Source organism: Rhinolophus hipposideros (genome assembly GCF_964194185.1).
Source record: "Rhinolophus hipposideros genome assembly, chromosome: 16".
NCBI lineage: Eukaryota > Metazoa > Chordata > Mammalia > Chiroptera > Rhinolophidae > Rhinolophus > Rhinolophus hipposideros.
The window spans coordinates 38,835,467-38,851,296 of record NC_138062.1 but is presented as its reverse complement, the minus strand read 5'-3'; the positions used below and the strand labels follow the sequence as shown (position 1 = coordinate 38,851,296).

General features: G+C 47.0%; 1 protein-coding gene across 3 annotated transcripts; it reads right to left on the bottom strand.

The window, feature by feature from the left end:
* Nucleotides 1-148: 148 nt before the first annotated feature.
* Nucleotides 149-13,887, bottom strand: ECSIT (ECSIT signaling integrator). Of its 3 annotated transcripts, XM_081076657.1 has the most exons (9): nt 13,495-13,580; nt 11,437-11,593; nt 8,322-8,440; nt 5,285-5,702; nt 4,696-4,919; nt 1,627-1,684; nt 1,362-1,510; nt 1,066-1,171; nt 168-508 (listed from the first exon to the last, which is right to left on the bottom strand). In XM_081076657.1, the coding sequence occupies exons 3-9, from the start codon at nt 8,415-8,417 to the stop codon at nt 261-263; spliced, it is 1,299 nt and encodes a 432-aa protein (XP_080932783.1). In that variant the 5' UTR covers nt 8,418-8,440; nt 11,437-11,593; nt 13,495-13,580; the 3' UTR covers nt 168-260. The 3 variants fall into 3 exon arrangements, with proteins under 3 accessions (XP_080932782.1, XP_080932784.1, XP_080932783.1); XM_081076656.1 differs by lacking the exon at nt 11,437-11,593 and having other exon boundaries at nt 149-508; nt 13,495-13,887; XM_081076658.1 differs by lacking the exon at nt 11,437-11,593 and having other exon boundaries at nt 160-508; nt 13,503-13,588.
* Nucleotides 13,888-15,830: the final 1,943 nt, after the last annotated feature.

The window sequence follows — 15,830 nt, the reverse complement described above, 5'->3', positions numbered from 1 at the left end:
GAGTGCATGTTGGAGATGACAAGGTAAGGGTGGGAGCTGTCAGGTGAAAGCAGAGGGAAGGCCTGGGTCTGACCTGTCAGTCCTGGATGCTGGAGGGCCCTTGGAAAGCCGTGCCGCCAGGCATTAATGGGGCAGGGATGCCACAATGCCAGAGAGGAGGGAAGGGAAGGCAGTCCAAAGCCGGAAAAATTTATTTGCTGTACATTCAAAGGTCATGCTTTCACAGCAGTCCAAGCCTGTGCCCTTGTGACGGCTCAGGCTCAGCTCTGGCCCCGCTGCTGTCGCTGTGGATCATCTTCCTCTTCTTCCTGCTCCTCGGGTGGTGGTGGGGATGGCTCTTCTAGTCCTGAGGATGCCAGGAGCTCCCCGGTGGATGCTGCCAAGCGGAAGACCACGGGAATCTGGGCCAGGGCTGGGTTGGTCTCCTGCAGGCCCTGGATCCACTTGGCCAGTGTGGCCTGGTCATGGGCACCCGCCATGCACATGGCAAAGATAGGGCCTTCCTCCACTGTTGGTAGAGACAGGCCCTCAGAGTTTACGCAGTGGAGACGGGAGCAGTCCCCCGCTCCTCCCACACACACACACCTCATGCTCACACACCTTCCAAGGGCAGGTGCTTTAAGTTCTCTTTCGGCTTTCTTGTGTGTCCAAACCTTTGCACAAGATACGCACTCTACCTAGACTGCCCATCCCATGTTTCACCTGTGATGCCTCCTGGTTCTTGGAGACTCCACCAGAAAGTCCTCACCACGCCCCACCTGAGACTAGGTGGTGTGCTCTTTCCCTGAGACACCAGGAATATAACTTACCTGTTTCCCGACTGGCCCTGTCCTGGTCAAGCTTGGCAGCCAGCGCAGAGGTGCTCCATGACTGAGGGCTGACAGGCCTGGAGCCCCTGGGCGGGGTGTGTGTGTGTGTGTGTGTGTGTGTGTGTGTGTGTGTACTTGGGTATCTGCTGGGTATGTGTGATAAATGGGCTGGGTCTCAGCCTGGACCCCACCCTCCGACCCGAGGCTGCACCGCATCCAGGGTGTTGTTTGGAGTCCTGCTCATCCCAATTTTTACCTTCATTAATATCAAACTGATAGTCATCCCAGCCGCTCCTCCCATAGTCCAAGTCAAGCTGCATCGGGTAGTAGAGGTTCCATTCCTCTGGAATCTCCTCCACTTCCTACGGGGCGATGGGCGTGCAGGCAGGGTGAGAGGCCTAGAATTTTGCAGCCACCTACAGTCTCCCCCTTCACCACCACCTGGAACTGCCACCACCCCCAACCCCCACCATCCAGAATCTGAGCCCTCATGAGCTCTCAGGGCAGTGCCAGCCCACCCCCTCAGCCCCCACTCATGCTTTGGGACCTCACCCTCTCCTCAGGGGGCAGCAAATCAGCTCTGAGGATGTGGTAATAAACACATTTGTTGCGAAGCCACAGGGAGAAAGGGCCCTCGACGAAGATAGGCCGGGCTGGGTTGTGGCGGGCCAGGGCAGCCTGCTGATCGGGACTCTGGATTCCTGGTAAGAGAAACACATGCCCAAGGGGCCTTGGCTAAGGGGCTCAGTCCGAAGCCCTTGTGAGTCCACCCAGCAGTCCCTGTGAGAAACTAGCTGCTCCATGCGCAGGGCCTTACCTACGATGTGTGGCTCGGTGGGATCTGCTGTACCTATGGAGTCTTTCGATGAAGGCATCTGCAAGGAAGAGTAGGGGTGGAAGCTTGCAGCCCCCTGCCCCTACAGAGGAGCAGGGGAGAGAGAAGTTGGAAAGGGGGGGGGTTTCAGTGCATTTTGGGCCCTTCTTCTGGGCCTCATACACATCACTCAAGCCCGCCCTCTCCCTGCTTCTGTCCAATTCAGCATAATAGCCACCAACATTTAAGATGTTCACACAGTGGGAACGTTGGCACCCAACCACCTGCGTTAAAATCTGTGCTCTGCCACAGGCTGTGTGACCTTGGCCAAGTCACTGTACCTGTGCGTCAGTTTCTGCAATTCAAATGGGGATAATAACAGCACTTACTTGAGATAGTTCTAAAGATGCTGAGAATAGTGCCTGGCACATAGTAAGTGCTCAGTGCTTGTAAAATTTAGAGAAGAAAAAGAATTCCACATGCACAGAATATTCCATAAGAGACATAAGAAGCAAGTCTCAGTGTTTGCCTCTGTAGAGGACAGGGAGGGAAGGAATACCCTTTTGCATCTACTTAGTTTTACACTCTGAATATGACTAAAAAAAATGAAATTTAATTTTTAAAAAAATGTACATATGCGGTGGACAATACATCTGAGAGTGGACTACTATTGGCACACACATCATCCATTTCAAGTTAAAAAGAACTGAGATGGATCAATGGATACAAACATAGAATGGATGTCCAATTGTATTACTGAAATCAGCAAAAGGCGTGATACAGAACGTGTGTGATGCTCTGCCATTGGTGAAACACTTTTTAAAGTATATTTTTGGAGGTGGAAAAAGTATGTTTTGCTTTGGGGCCCTTTTACTGGACAATATATTTATACTGATTTTTCATTTCAAATTTAACACTATGGAGTTTTTTAAACATTTGATTATATAATTATATCTCATGCTAAAAACCTTGGTTCCTATCAGCAGTAATACATGCACTTATTGGATTTATGCGTCAATATACATAAATAGTTTTGATATGACTACTAACCATAAGGTTGTGGAGTTAAATTCAGGATTTCTCTGCAGATCTTGTTTCTTTAGCCACTGAGGATGGGCAGTCAAATGACAGTGATTCAGAAGAGTTTTTTTCCTCATTGGTTATGCTATCAATTAGATATTTAGCCACTTTCATTTGTTTGTTTTTAATTTTGGTGGTGTTTCCTCTTTTTATTTAATACACTAAACATTTACATAGTTTAAAAGCCAACTTGTATTAAATAAAACCATGTCTCTCTTCCTTTCCTATTCTCTCTACTCCATTTCTGCCTGCCTAGAGGTGATGATTTCTACATATTTCTTTTATTTTTTTAAGGAGGGCACAGCTCACAGTGGCCCATGCGGGGATCGAACCGGCAACCTTGGTGTTATCAGCACCATGTTCTAACCAACTGAGCTAACCAGCCACCCCAAACTGAGCTAACCGGCCAGCCCCTCTATATATTTCTGACTTATCTTTGCATTGTTTATTTTTGTGAAAATAGGCAAGTAGATATATGTACTTTTATTTCCCCTCCCTTCTCACACTGATGGTAGCTGACTAATACCTACATTAACAAATAAGGTATAAATAAAGGGTGACATACTTCACCCTTTCACTTGTTCTTTTCACCCATCTTTGACTGAGGTGCCACAGTCTACAGGCACAACTCGCTCTTGATGGATTGTTTCCCTTCTAAAACTAGGTAGTGTCAGTGATCATTTTACCATGCTTTTAACCTTTCTGTATTTTTCATGAGGTGGGGAAAAATAAGACTAAACACAAAGGATATATGTGCCAAAAAAAAAAAAAGTGCATTTGCTTGCAAACGCATAGAATCTTTCTGGAAGAGACATATAAGTGATTACTTCTGGAGGAGACAGGGCTGAAGGGGCAGGAGTGGAGAGAACTCTTCACTGTTTGTTCTTATGTACTGTTTGGCTTTTTAATGCATTACTTTAAAACAAGGAAGAAACGTGTTAAAAACTACCCTGCAACATGTTGCTACACTCAAGGCCAAGTCTCTGTCTTCTCTCACCTGGACAGCACTATCCTAGCTTCTCTGCCCTCTCCCCCACCATCCAACATCAGCCACACAGCCACTAGCGAGCACTTTCAAAATGGCAGCTCCTTCCAGAAAGTTGACTTCCACCCCATCCCTCCTCTTGGCTCTCCTCACCAAGAGATTCAAAAACCATCATCCTCCATGCCTCTTCTCCCCCACCCCGACCTCCTGCACCAAAGGAAGCTCTTTCAGTATCTCCTTTAACCCTCCAAGTCTTGGCACATGCTGCTTCCTCCCTGGAATACACTCCTCGCCCCTCCTGTCCTGCCTGAGCCCAGTTTACCTTCACCTCCTCCAGAAAGCCCTCCCTGCTCCCTGCCCCTTCTGGGCTACCACAGCCTCCAGGCTTCTCCATCTCAGAACCAGTGCCTCTGAGGGAAATTGTCTGTCATCCAGTGTCAGCCTCCATGACCAGACAAGTGCTGTGAGGGGCTTTCTTTGGATCCCCCGTGGCCTGGCATGAGTGGGCCCCCAGGACATGGGAGATAAGGAATATTTCATTCAGTCATTCAACAAACAACTGCTGAGTGTCATCTTTGTGTCAGATCCCATGTTGGGCCTTGGGTGACACAGGGAAAACAGAGTCACAGTAAATGAACAACCATGCTCAGTACAGGGAAGCAGTGGTCAGGAAGTGGGACCTGAGGAAGGGATGATGGTGCTGAGACTAGAAGAACGTTAAGTCCCTGGGGAAGAGTGTTTCTGGCTGAGGGAACAGTGGGCGCAAAGTGTAAAGGCCTTTGGAGGGAACTGGCACAGATCACTCAAGGAAGAGAAAGGCAGGCAGATGCCTGGATTATAGTGTGTGTGGGGTGAGAGGCAGGAGCAGAGGTCAGGGGTCAAGCTGCAATAAGGAGTGAGAGCCATGGGAATCTAGCAGAGGCTTCGGCCTGGAATCATGGCCTGTTGGGCTGACTGAAGGGGGGCCCAGGCCAGGGTGGTGGCCAAGGGTGTGGATGGGTGCATACCTGGTAGACGGTGACCCTGGCGCTGAGATCAGGCTCCATGTGCCGCAGGCCCAACCTGGCCAGGTCCACAGGGTCCTGGGGGAGGTCCCGGGGCACCGGGAAGGGGTTGATGTTCTTGAAACGGGAGAACCACAGCTGCATGCGCACGAACTTGAGCATGGGATAGCTTTTGCGCCCAAATATCTGAATCAGCAGAAACTCCGTCTCCTTGTTGGGCATCAGCCCTGTACCGGGTGGATGGTGGCAGAACCTCAGTGAGGGGGCAGAGAGGGAAGATGCGGGACAGAGACCAGTGGAAGGGACCAGGACCAAGAGAGAATCATGGGAGGGCCAGATGTAAAGAACCAGAGACAGGGAGAATGGAAGTCAGGGAATTGATGGTAGAGAGGGAGGAGGGAGTCCAAGAGAATTTAAAGAAAAGACAGAGGGAGAGAGAAAAGATATAAAAGATAGAAAGAGAGATTGAGAAAGAGGGGGAGGGGGAACAGGCCAGACAGACCGAGAGGAGTCAGAGCCATGGAGCAATGGAGGGGCCCTGACACGGGACGGGGAGACAGCCACTCCCCTGCCCCAAGCCTGCTGGTCTCACCGTGGTTCTCCATCTGCTCCAGGACAGCAATCCCACACTCCTGCTGCCGGGGGTAGTGGATGAAGATTTTCTGGAAGATGTTGCGAGGTCGGAAGACCTCCTTGGGGAAGATGTCGAGCAGCATGTTGTAGACGGCCAGGTCCCGCTCGACACCATACTCCTTCATCTTGCGCAGCGCCAGGTAGATGAAGTCCACGTGGCCCCGTTTGTGCACATTGTGCTGCCCGAAGTTCTGCACGGCGCGCACAAAGCTGGCCTTGTCCCGTGCCCCAGCTGGCGTCTGCCTAAACAGCTCCTCGTGGAGTGCCAGGGCCTTGGCAGGTTTCCGCAGGGGCTCAGGTGGGCGTGGGACCAGGGATGAGTCAGAGTTGTGGGTGGCTGAGCTGCCGTGGAGGCCCCTTGGGCTCTGGGGGGGCAGCTGGGGACAGAGAACCACTGCTGGAATCTGGCACCCCAGTGCCCCAGGGGACTGCCGGACTGGCTCTTTCCTGGGAAAGGTGCCAATGGGCATCCCTAAGGGCCTCTGAGAAAGTGTGCTGTGGTTACAAACCCAAGATCAGGCACCATCACAGATGAGAAAACAATGGTAAAACCTCCACGGAGGCAATTTGGTAATATCCACTATGAGGAAAAACACACACCCTCTGTCACAGCAATCCTGCATCTGGCATTTAAATCTGACAGCTCTGAATACACCTGCACTAAGTGACTTTTGTGCATCCGCTGTGTCAGTGGAAATGGCCTCCAAATGCATCAGCAAGGAGATGATAATGCATATGGTCATGAACTTGGACAAGAGCACCTTCTGCTGTAAGACACACTGAGGCGGTCTCATGTGAGCTTGGAGGCATATTGTTAAATGGAAAACAGCAGGTGTAAAACTGTAGAGTAGGTTCCCGTATGTATAAAAAAAACCCACTTATATACAGTAGATCCTCATTACTTGCGGATTCCATATTTGCAAATTTGCCCACTTGCTAAAATTCATTTGTAATCCCCAAATCAATACTCTCATGGCACTTTCCCGGTCATTCACAGACATGTGTGGTTGAGCCCCTCCAACCCAGTGGAGGTTGCTCTGCCTTCTTGTTTCTGGTCTCTTATCCTGTCAATAACTGTCCTTTTAGAGGTTTATTTAGTGCATGCCTGTCACATCTTTTTGTTGGCGATTCTGCTGTTGAAAATACCCCCCGGGTGTGATGCAGAGTGCTGCCTAGTGTTCCTGTGTGCAGGAAGGCTGTTGCTTACGGTAACATGCACGTGGTAGACACGTTTCGTTCAGACATGAGTTATATAGTTATAGTTATAGTTATAGTGCTGTTAGCTGTGAGTTCAATGTTAATGAATCAACAATATATTAAATAAGTTGTCTTTAAACAGAAACACACTTACAATGTTATGTATTGGTTGGTTGAAGAAAATGTGACCAGAAGCTCGCAGGAACCCCACCCCGTATTTCCCTTGGGAGTAAAGGTCTAATAATCACAATTCAGTATATGTGGCAACTTTACAGACCATAACTACAGCGAATAATGAGAATTGACTGTGTGTACATATATTTTTTGCTTCTGTGAAGTATCGCTGGGAGGAAATACAATAAGTGGGTAACATCTCTTGCTTCTAGGTGGGGAGCTAAGTGGTGGCCAGATGGGAGGACAGACCCCTGTCATGACGTAGCCTCAGAACTTTCTGAATTTTGAACCACTTGAATATTGCCCACTGTAACTAACTGTAGCACCTCTTCAAAAGGTAAATTTCAAAAACTGAGATAAAAAAAGAAAATACAGATGTTGGAGTCAGCAAGAGTCTCAGTTTGACTGTCCTCTGCCAGGTGACACCCACATCCCACTTTATTGCTCAGGCCTCAGTTTCTCCATCTGTTACGACGGCATCTCCCTTGGGTTAAAGAGAAATCTTATTTCCAGAGTGGGGAGTGCATGCTGCTGGGAGCAGATAGAGCAGAACAAAAGTAGGCAAACCACTGCCTGTGGACAAATCCAGCAAGTGCCTGTGTTCGTTAATAAAGTTTTATTGGAACACAGCCATGCTCATTCATTGGTTTGGTGTAGGGTTGCATTGTGCTACAGAAGCAGAGTTCAATAGTTGTGACAGAGCATGTGGCTTGTGAAGCAAAAATATTTACTATCTGGCTCTTTATGAAAAAGTGTGCCAACCCCTAGTCTAGATGGTACACTAACAAATTTCTTAATTTAAACTGAATGTTTAAATTAGAATGGTTATACATAAGGCATCTTTTAAAATATACAGCTAATAACAACTAATATACTGCGTATTCTTATGTTTCAGTCATTGCTGAGCACTTACTGTACCCATTTTACAGATGAAAAACTGAGGCAGAGGGGTAAAGTAGGATGCCTGGTGTCACATAGCTGCAGAGCAGCAGAGCTGGGATTAGAGTTTCTGCTCTGCTGCCATCCGGAAGTCCTGCTTAGATAGGGTAATGTCAAAAAAAATAAATAAAAAAGCATTCATTTAAAGTGAAAGTGTAGGCAACTAATACTACAGGTGGTGTGTGCATAAGGCAAAACTCGGAAACGATGCTCTAGAATCCCCAAAATAAGGGGAGACCCCACAAAGGAGACAATGTAAATGAAATGCATAGCACAGGGCCTGGCACAGAGGAAGGGCTCATAAGGGAGCTATTACCACCACCATCATCACTGTTGTTGCAATCTATGGCTGTTGTTTGGTTTGGGCCATCTGGTCACTTTGGGTAAGGGGTTGAAGTTCAATTTTCTGCCCACATCTTCACAAGTGGACGTAGGAGATACCACAGTCACCACCTACTCATCTCATACGAGTACATGCTTAGTTTCAATTTCAAACCCCTCAGACATATGGGCACCTGCACTTTTTAAAATGAATAAGAGATATTCAATTGGCCCTTAGAGCAAACAGACCAGCCCAGATCCTGCAGAGCTGGCTTCACTGGGTGGATTATGAAGGGCTTGGAAGCAGATCCCAGGCTTGCCTGTCTGCCTCCCTCCACCCTGATGATTGCTTGGCTGGCAGTTACCTGAGAGAAGGGGGCTCCCGTGAGGGCAGCGCCACAGATGCCTCCCCAGGCCCGAGACAGGCCCCGGGCCAGCAGGATGGCTTGGGCCCAGCTCATGCCTCTCTCTGTTGGACAACCACCTGGACAAGAGAGAAGAGACAGCATCAGCCTGGCACCCCACCTGCTTAGGCAGGAAATATGTTGCAGACTTAATGGCTAACTCACCAGCCCACTGGTTTCCTCATCCATAAGATGGAGCTTAAATGACTGTTACAATCAAGAGTCCCTGTTCTGCTGGGCCAGAGCCTTCAGTATCTAGAGGAATTTGCTCCAGCAATGGTCCCCCTCCCTACTGATTCATTCATTTTTTTTTTAACAACTTTATTCATGTACCATACAGTTCACCCTTTTAAACTGTGAAACTCAACGTTTTCTTTTTTAGTACATTCAGAGAGTTGTGCAACCATCACTGTAATCTAATTTTAGAACCTAGACCCATTAGCTGTCATTCTCATTTCCCCTCATCCTCAACCCTGGGCTGCCGGTAATCTACTATTTCTATAAATTTGCTTACTCTGGGTATTTCATATAAATGGAATCATATGATATGTGTTCTTTTGTGGCTAGCATCTTTCACTAAGCATGTTTCAAGGTTTATCATTTTTTAGAATGTATCAGACTTCATTCCTTTTAATTGCCAAAAATATTCCATTGTATGGATATAATGTTTTATTTTTCCGTCCATCAATTGATACTCATTTGGGTTGTTCCCACTTCTTTACTATTATGAGTAATGCTGCTATGAACACTCATGTAGAAGTTTTTGTGTGAACATGTATTTACATTTTCTTGGTTATAGACTTATAAGTCATATTGCTGGGATATATGGTAATGCTATGTTTAGCATTTTGAGGAGCCCCTGGCGCTGTTTCCCAAGGCAGCTGCACCATTTTACATTCCCACCAGCAATGTATAAAGGTTCCAATTTCTCCACATCCTTGCCAATACTTATTATTGTCTATCGTTTTTATTACAGACGTCTTAAGGAATGAGAAGTAGTATCTCCTTGTGATTTGGATTTGCATTTCCCTAATGATTAATGATGTTAAGCATCTTTTCGTGTGCTTATGTGGCCATTATGCACCATCATTAGAGAAATGTCTATTTAGACCCTTTGTCCATTTTTTAAATTGGCTTCTCTTTTTATTGAGTTGTAAGAGTTCTTTATATATCCTAGATACTAGACCCTTATGATTTACAAATGATTTTCTCCTATTGTTTGGGTTGTCTTTGCACTTCCTTGATGTTACCACTGCAGCACAATTCTGATGAAGTCCTATTTATGTGTCTTTCTTTTATAGCTCTGCTTTTGATGTTGTATCTGAAAAACCATTGCTGAGCACAAGGTCATGAAAATTTACTCCTGTTTTCTTCTATGAGTTTTAGCTCTTACATTTAAGCCTATGATCCACTTTGAATTAATTTTTATGTATGGTGTGAGGAAAGAGTTCCCCTCATGTGGATATCCAGTTGTCCTAGTACTATCTGTTGAAGAAACTATTCTTTTCCCCATGTTATTTCTCAGCACTCTTGCTGAAAATCAGTTGACCATAAATGTAAGGATTTATTTCTGGGCTCTCAATTCTATTCCATTGATCTGTACGTTGAGTCTTAGGCCAGTACTACACTGTATTGATTTTTGTAGTTTTGTAAGTTTTAAAATCAGGAAGTATACAAGTCCTCCAGCTCTGTTCTTTTTCTGTATTTTTTTTTGTTTTTTTTCTTCAGTCTAGTTGTGGAGGGCGCAGCTCACTGACCCATGTGGGAATCAAACCAGTGACCCTGGTGGTATGAGCACTGTGCTCTAACCACTGAGCAAACCTGGCCGCCCCCAACTCTGTTCTTTTACAAGATTGTTTTGGCTTTCTGGATCCCTTGAAATTACATATAAATTTTAGAATCAGCAATTTCTGCAAAAAGCCAGAGGCATTCTGATAGGGATTGTGTTGACTCTGTAGATCGATTTGGGGAATATTGGTATCTTAATAATTATCTTCTGATCCTTGAATATGGGATATCGCTCCATTTATTTAGATCTTTAATTTCTCTCAATGTTTTATAGTTTTCAGTGTGCGAGTCTTTTAACTTTTTGTTAAATTTATTTGTATTTCAATCCTTACGAAGCTATTATATATGGTATTCTTCTTATTTCTACACTGTTCATTGCTAGTGTATAGAAATACAGTTTATTTTTACATGGTGATCTTGTATACTGCAACTATGTAGAACTCACTTATTAGCTGTAATAGATTTTTATTTGACTCCTTAGAATTTTCTATATGTAAGATCATGTCATCTGCAAATAGAGATAGATTTACTTCTTCCTTTCCAATCTGGATGACTTTTATTTCTTTTTCTTGCCCAAGTGCCCTGGCTGGAACCTTTAGTACAACACTGAATAGAAGTGGCAAGAGCCACTTCCTTGTCTTGTTCCTGATCACAGGGAGAAAGCATTCAGTCTTGCATCATTAAGTATGATGTGAGCTATGGTTTTTCATAGATGCCCTTTATCAGGTTGAGGAAATTCCCTTCTATACCTACATACTGAGTGTATTGGATTTTGTCAAATGCTTTTTGTTGTATCTATTGAATTAATCATGTGGTTTTTGTTCTTTATTCCATTATTATGGTATATTTTATTAACTGATTTTCAGATTTTAAACTAACCTTGCGTTTCTGGGATAAATTCCACTTGATCATGGTATACAATCCTTTTTTACATGTTGCTAAAATTTGGTTTGCTAGTATTTTGTTGAGGATATTTACATCCATATTCGTAAGAGATATTGATCTGTAGTTTTCTCTTAGTGTCTGGTTTGGTATCAGGGTAATGCTGGCCTCATCCAATGAATTGGGAAATGTTTAGATTATTCCGATCACTATTTAAACTTTCTCTAGCATCTCTCATCTTGACCTGAAGTCTCCCTTCAGCCTCTGCTCCACATCTTGCTCCCTTTACAGCAAAGCTTTTCCTTAGAGGTGTCTACATACTGTGTTCTACTCACTCCAACTTGGCTGCTGCACTAACCACTCCACTAACACTACCATTAAAGGTCCCTGTGTGTTCTAAACTTACCAAAGCCAGTGTGATTATTTCTCAGGCCTCATTTTGCTTGAGTTCTCAGTAGCATGTGGCATGGGTGAGGCCCTCCTGCCATCTTCTTGACAATCTTGATTTTCTTCCTAGCACCCAGGCCTGTTTCTCAGCTAATCAGCAAGACCCACTTCCTTCTCTACAGTTTACAATGTTTGCAAACTTGAATGTGCGGACGAATCACCCGGATCTTGTTAAAATGCTAATTCTAATTCAGCAGCTCTGGCGTGAAGCCAGACTCCTGCACATCTAACACACTTCTGAGTGATGCTTATGCTACTGATCTTACTTAGAGACCACACTTTAAGTAAGAGGGCTACAAAGAGTACTACATTCTAAATTTGTCTGTTTACTACTCTGAGGTGTCATTCAACTTGTTCCTCTGTTCTTTGTATTCCTGTGGGCAGTTCATGTTAGAGTCATCTAGGGAACTTTAAAAAATTGCCATGCCCAGGCCATACTCCCGACATATTAAATCAGAATATCAAGAGGCAGGGCCCAGGCACCAGCATTTTAGCACACGCCAGTGACTCTCATACACAGCTAAGATTAAAACCTTAATTGAAACATTCACTGCTCAAAGTGTGTTCCAGGGACAAGCTACATTGGCATCATCATCTGGGAGTTTATTAGAAATGCAAAATCTCAGCCCTAACCCAGACCTACTGAAACAGAATCTGCATTTTAACTACAGTCCAAGTTTCTTCTATGTGTGTTAAAGCATGAGAAATGACGATCTATGTGCAGATGAATCGAAATGTTTATCGCCAGTTGTGAGCAGCGGCCTCCATACCTAATTGCACTTTGGTGTATACTCAGCCATCTCAAACTTAATTTGCTCCAAACTGGTATCCCTGCTTACACTTGTTCCTCCCCATCATAGCCAATGACACCATCATTCCTACTCATTCATACCACAAACCTAGGATTCACTTCTGAGTCCACTGTGTCCCTCATTTCCATATTCAATCCATATAGTCCTGATGACTACTTCCAAATCCATCCCAAATGCGTCCATTTCTCTCCATCTGCAAGCCAACACCCCAGGGACCTCTTTCTCATCCTCCCACTTCTTTCCTTACTTGTCTCCAGTCAGCTCTCCCAACCTGGGCCAAAGGAAGCTTTTTAAAACGTGAACTATATTCAGCATTCTCTGCCTAAAATTGCTAATGATATATCATACTTAAGATAAAATCAGACAGGGTCTACCCTTCCAAACTCAACCCTTACCACTGACAGCTCCAGCTACCTCTATCTTAAACAAGCTACGTTTATTATAGTCTCAGAGCCTTTGCACTTGCTTTTCCTTCTGTTTGGAAATTTCTTCCCCTATCAGTCCACAGGTGTCTCTGATCATTCAAGTTTATATTCAAAGTAGAGGCTTCCCTAACCGCTGCTGCCACACTTCCTATCTAAAGCCTCCATCACTCTGATAAATGCATTTTAGCCCCTACTAGCATCTGAAATCATCTGTTCTCTTTCTTTCTGACTTGTTCAATGTCTGCCCCCTCCCTCCGCCCCCAGGAGATGACGGATTTTTGTCTGACCTCCTCATTGCTGTGTCTCCAGCACCCAGAACAGTGCCTGGTAAATGATAGGTACCTAACAAGTATCGGTGTAATGCGAAGAAGAGCTAAACTTCTACAAAGCGTCTATAATCCATAAATCTGAATCCCATAGCCGGGTGTACCTACAGCAGCTTTGAGACGGGCTGCCAGGATTCTGGGCTTCTTGGGAGAAACGGGCAAATGCGGGTTTGAATACCAGCCTAGCTGCCGACCTGCGGCGTGACCTCGGGAGGGGCCCTTAACCACTCTGAGCCTCAGCTATCTCATCCGCAAAATGGGCAATTAAGGACAGGAAGAGGCGGGTGCACAGAGGGAGGCTTTTCCCCGCATGTCCCAGCCCGGCACCCTAAAAGGTCATGGTGCCCTGGCTCTGCAGCCAGGTCCCTCCGGGCCCGCCCTTCCGCGCTGCCGGTCCAGAATGGGACTCCCCGGGGTCCTGCAGTTCGCGCTCGCCTCCCCACGCGCGACCTACCTACTCACACGGGTGGCCGCGGAATCCCAGCCAGCTGCCTCTTGCCGCTGGGCGCCGCCATGTTGCCCGGAGAGCTTCCAGGTCACGGACCACCAAGGACACAGCAAATCAAGAACGCCGGTTTAAAGAAGTCCCGCCCAAAAGGGATGATCACCAATAGGAAGGCAGATGACCCTGGTACCGCTTAGTAACGAACTAGGCCCCTCCCCCCAACAAGGCAAGCCACATCGCTGACCAAACGAATTGAAGAGTATGGCCGGGGAAGGAGTGACAGGATCGTTTCCGGGTTGGGAGGCTGGACTTGGTGACGGCCGTGAATCCAGTTAGCGGTCCGTTTACCTACGTGAAATGTGGGAATGAAATATTAAGGGTGCAAGTATCCCCAAACGTGTCAAAAATGTAGTGTCTGGGTCCCTGTATTTATACGTCTCCCCTCTGTGCAGCATGTCCATGATCACCGGATAATCCCTTTACCCCCCGGCAGGGCGACAGTAGAGATGGTGTATCTGGCATCCGCCCCGCTGACTATAGGAGCTGGGCAGTCGGACATAGGAGGTACCCGGAGCGTGGACGTGGCTGCAGCGCAACGACTACACATACCCATCCCTATGGTCCCCCCTCTTCCGTGGTTCAGCCTCCTGACTTCCTCTTGCGCAAGATCAGTTTCTGGGTGCTGTGGGGACAGAGCCAGGAGTGCAGTTTCCAGGCTCTCACCCTCACGTGGAAAGGTGCTGGCTCAGGTAGTAAATGGCCATCAACTGTGATTGGCTGGCCATCAGCTGTGGCTAGTTGGCCGTCAGCTGTGACCAGTGAGCGAATGGCCACTAATATAACTGCTGTGGCTACTCTAGCAGCAAATGGGGGCTAGCAAGAAGATGGTGGCTGAGCTGGCAAGAGCGGATTGCAGTCAGCATGGAGGATTGCAGCTAGCAAGTGAGTTTGGTTGGCAGAGAGAAGTGGACGGCAGGTTGCGGATAGTGTGGCTCCTACTTCCTATGTATCCGTCCCAGCAGCCGGGAAGAATATAGTGGTATGACTCTCCAATTATGGCTCTGTGTGTGTTCCTTTTTGGCCTCACCATATCCTGCGTTCTAATGTGGGGAGCGGGACCAGAGACCCCGCATGACACCCTGCATGACAGCGCTCAGCCAGCGCGTGTTCCACAGTCTCACGTGGGCTCAGAAGCACCTTGGAGTCACGCAAATGCCTCCAGGTAGTGCGGGGCGGGATCTGAGGGCCTGGGCCTAACTCCCTTTTCCTCCTTCACTCCGCTCGCTGCCCTCGTCCCCAGGTGCCCATCCATCCTCCTCTTCCTGGCCATGAGCGCCCTCAGGCGGTACAAACTGCTCTCCAAGGAGAAAATCAAAATCAACCTCACTCCATGAATCAGCTGGGTGAGGGTGGATATTCTCCACACCACTCCCACCCCTGCTCTTCGCTCCTGTGGGGGCGGGGAGCTAGTAGCATGGGGAGGACACTGCTGAAACTGTCCACGTGAGGAAGGATCCCCTCCAGGAAGGTTCTCAGAGCTAGGCTAAGGAGCCTCATGGGCCAGCCCTCTGTCTCTACCCCAGCCCTGGCAGAGGTTGACTCAGGGTCTTGACCCCTCCATGCCAGGCCCCCAGTTACCCTGTCCAGAGCTGTCCAGAATTTTGGGGCGGGGGGAGTCAATGGACTCTGTGCCCTGGTGACTGTGGCTGATGCTTCTAGTTACCTGCTCCATGGCAGATGGGGTACAGCTGTGTGGGCCCAGGGTCACATTCACTTAATCCCTTGCCCCCCTCTGACTCCTCCCTCCCTCCAGACCTCGTGCTGATCCACTGCAACTAGGCCATCAGATGTCCCCGCGTTACCATGCAGTTTCTCTCTTCAGCTTTCACCACTTGGAATAAAGACCCTTGGAGACACCCCACACACACACCACCATGATGTATGAACATCTCCTGTGTGCTCCTTTAACATAAGCTCCATGAGAACATGGAGATTTTGTCTGTTGCGTGTGTTGTCACCAGCATTAGAGACAGGGCCTGGAACATGGTAGGCGCTCACTAGATGTTAGTTACAAAACGAATAAATGAGTAGATGAATGTTCTTTTCATCCTAATATTTAAACCCTAGAAACTGTCCCTTGTGAGTTGTCACAACTGTCCTGATGCTCACCCAACCTTTAAACCCCAGCAGTGACACCTTTAAATCCCTTGTGACAGTACCATGTGACTGCCTTTGCATGCCTAATTACCCTACCACTGCCTTCCCCCATCTTTCCCCAGCTCCAGAGCAGCCTGCATCACCTCACAGACCTCTATGCCAATTTGCTCACAGTCCTTTGTCAATTT